Genomic DNA, 1,510 nt, shown 5'->3' with positions numbered 1-1,510 from the left:
CACACACACACACACACACACACACAGTTTGATGAGCCCCTTTAGTGTTGCTGATATATACACAGGTTTAGGGCTGGTCGAGAGTTAGAAAACCTATTAGGTGACTCCCCACTGCACAAAGTTGACTCTCCCTCTCATCAGCCATAGATGCCTGTAATTCCCAATCTAGGGGTGTGGCCTCATGAAATGTCCCTCTTTCATACAATGCCACCTGGCATTGTCACGGTGAAGGTCTTATTTAGGTGGCCACGCTGTTGTTGAGTGAACTTCCCTGTCACATATAGACACTATTGTCTCACAGCAAAGATCCGGCTCCTACAACCTTTCCTTCCTTCTTCCATGATGTTTGTTGAGCCTTGGGTGTTGGGGTTGTGTTGCCAATGCATTACTGGAGTTAGCAATACTATGAGCAGGATGCTTCTTTGGATAGCTCCAATAGCGCTCATTCTTTTGTGCAGGTACAGCTGGGGAGACTTACCTAAAGCGCTTATCCTGCCTCAGTTTCTCATGCAGGGATTTCTCTGCTGGTTGGATGATCTCTCGGAATATGTGAATGGCACCATTCCTTCCCTGCTTGCTTCCTCTCACCATGCAGGAGTTCTCAATGCAGATAGCCTGGCCGAGGGAATGACGAAACATGATACCTTTCCTGTGTTCCGCCTGAGCTAGTCCTTCCTAGAGGCCAGTAGACTGATGAGGGCCAGAAAAAAGAGCTTCTTTCTTGTTTGTAATGTCTTGTAACTTTCCTGTGACTTCTCATCCATTCCTACCACTAGCCAAGCTGCCTTTTACCTTAGGCCTGTGCGTTCTGTCGGCAGAACACAGACTACATAAAATGCTACTTCCGTTTATTTTCCGTGGTCCTGTCTCGTGTTTAGCTTCTCTGTAACTTTTGATGTTAATATTGGCTGTAAGTATTCCAAAGTTCAGTACTTCCTGTAATCCTCACATTTAGTACGTTTTCTTGGCAGTAAGACATATGACTTAAATGTCTAGACCTCAATTTATTTCCAGTTTAAAAATCTAATAAATGCATAAGCTTAATTTAATATATGTGCATATACAATTTACTGTAAGCAGAAGTCTTATTTAATGTGTGTGTGTGTGTATAATTTGCTGTATGCATATGTATGATTCAATGTGTGTATATGTATAATTTAATATATGTACATGTATAATTGAGAGTGAAGTGATTTTCTTAACTATTTAAAATGTGTGCTTTGCCATTGTGAAGCCTTAATGAAGAGCCACCATGGGCCACATCAGTTTGTAGGTAATGCTTTCCTCCCCAGATAGCCTTTTGGCTGCATTGCCATACTGACAGTCAATGTTTCTAGGAAATTTCCCGCAGGATATAGTACTTCCAATTCATTTCATAGGGTCCAGAACTCTGTATCGGCCTTTATAAATTCATCTTAAGCCGGGCGGTGGTGGCGCACGCCTTTAATCCCAGCACTCGGGAGGCAGAGGCAGGCGGATCTCTGTGAGTTTGAGACCAGCCTGGTCTACA

The 1,510-nt window shown here is 43.2% G+C and overlaps 1 protein-coding gene across 4 annotated transcripts in view; it reads right to left on the bottom strand.

The window, feature by feature from the left end:
* Positions 1-1,510, bottom strand: part of Postn (periostin) — a 31,482-nt gene that overhangs the window by 15,693 nt on the left and 14,279 nt on the right. For all 4 annotated transcript variants that reach the window (XM_005343974.1, XM_005343976.3, XM_005343975.3 and 1 more), the window contains exon 11: positions 479-615. In XM_005343974.1, the coding sequence (XP_005344031.1) occupies positions 479-615 (137 nt within the window). The remainder of the gene's footprint in view (positions 1-478; positions 616-1,510) is intronic.

This window comes from Microtus ochrogaster, chromosome 1 (genome assembly GCF_000317375.1).
Source record: "Microtus ochrogaster isolate Prairie Vole_2 chromosome 1, MicOch1.0, whole genome shotgun sequence".
In the NCBI taxonomy this organism is placed as follows: Eukaryota; Metazoa; Chordata; class Mammalia; order Rodentia; family Cricetidae; genus Microtus; species Microtus ochrogaster.
Note: the sequence above shows the minus strand (reverse complement) of the source record. Positions and strands in the feature narration are given on the sequence as shown.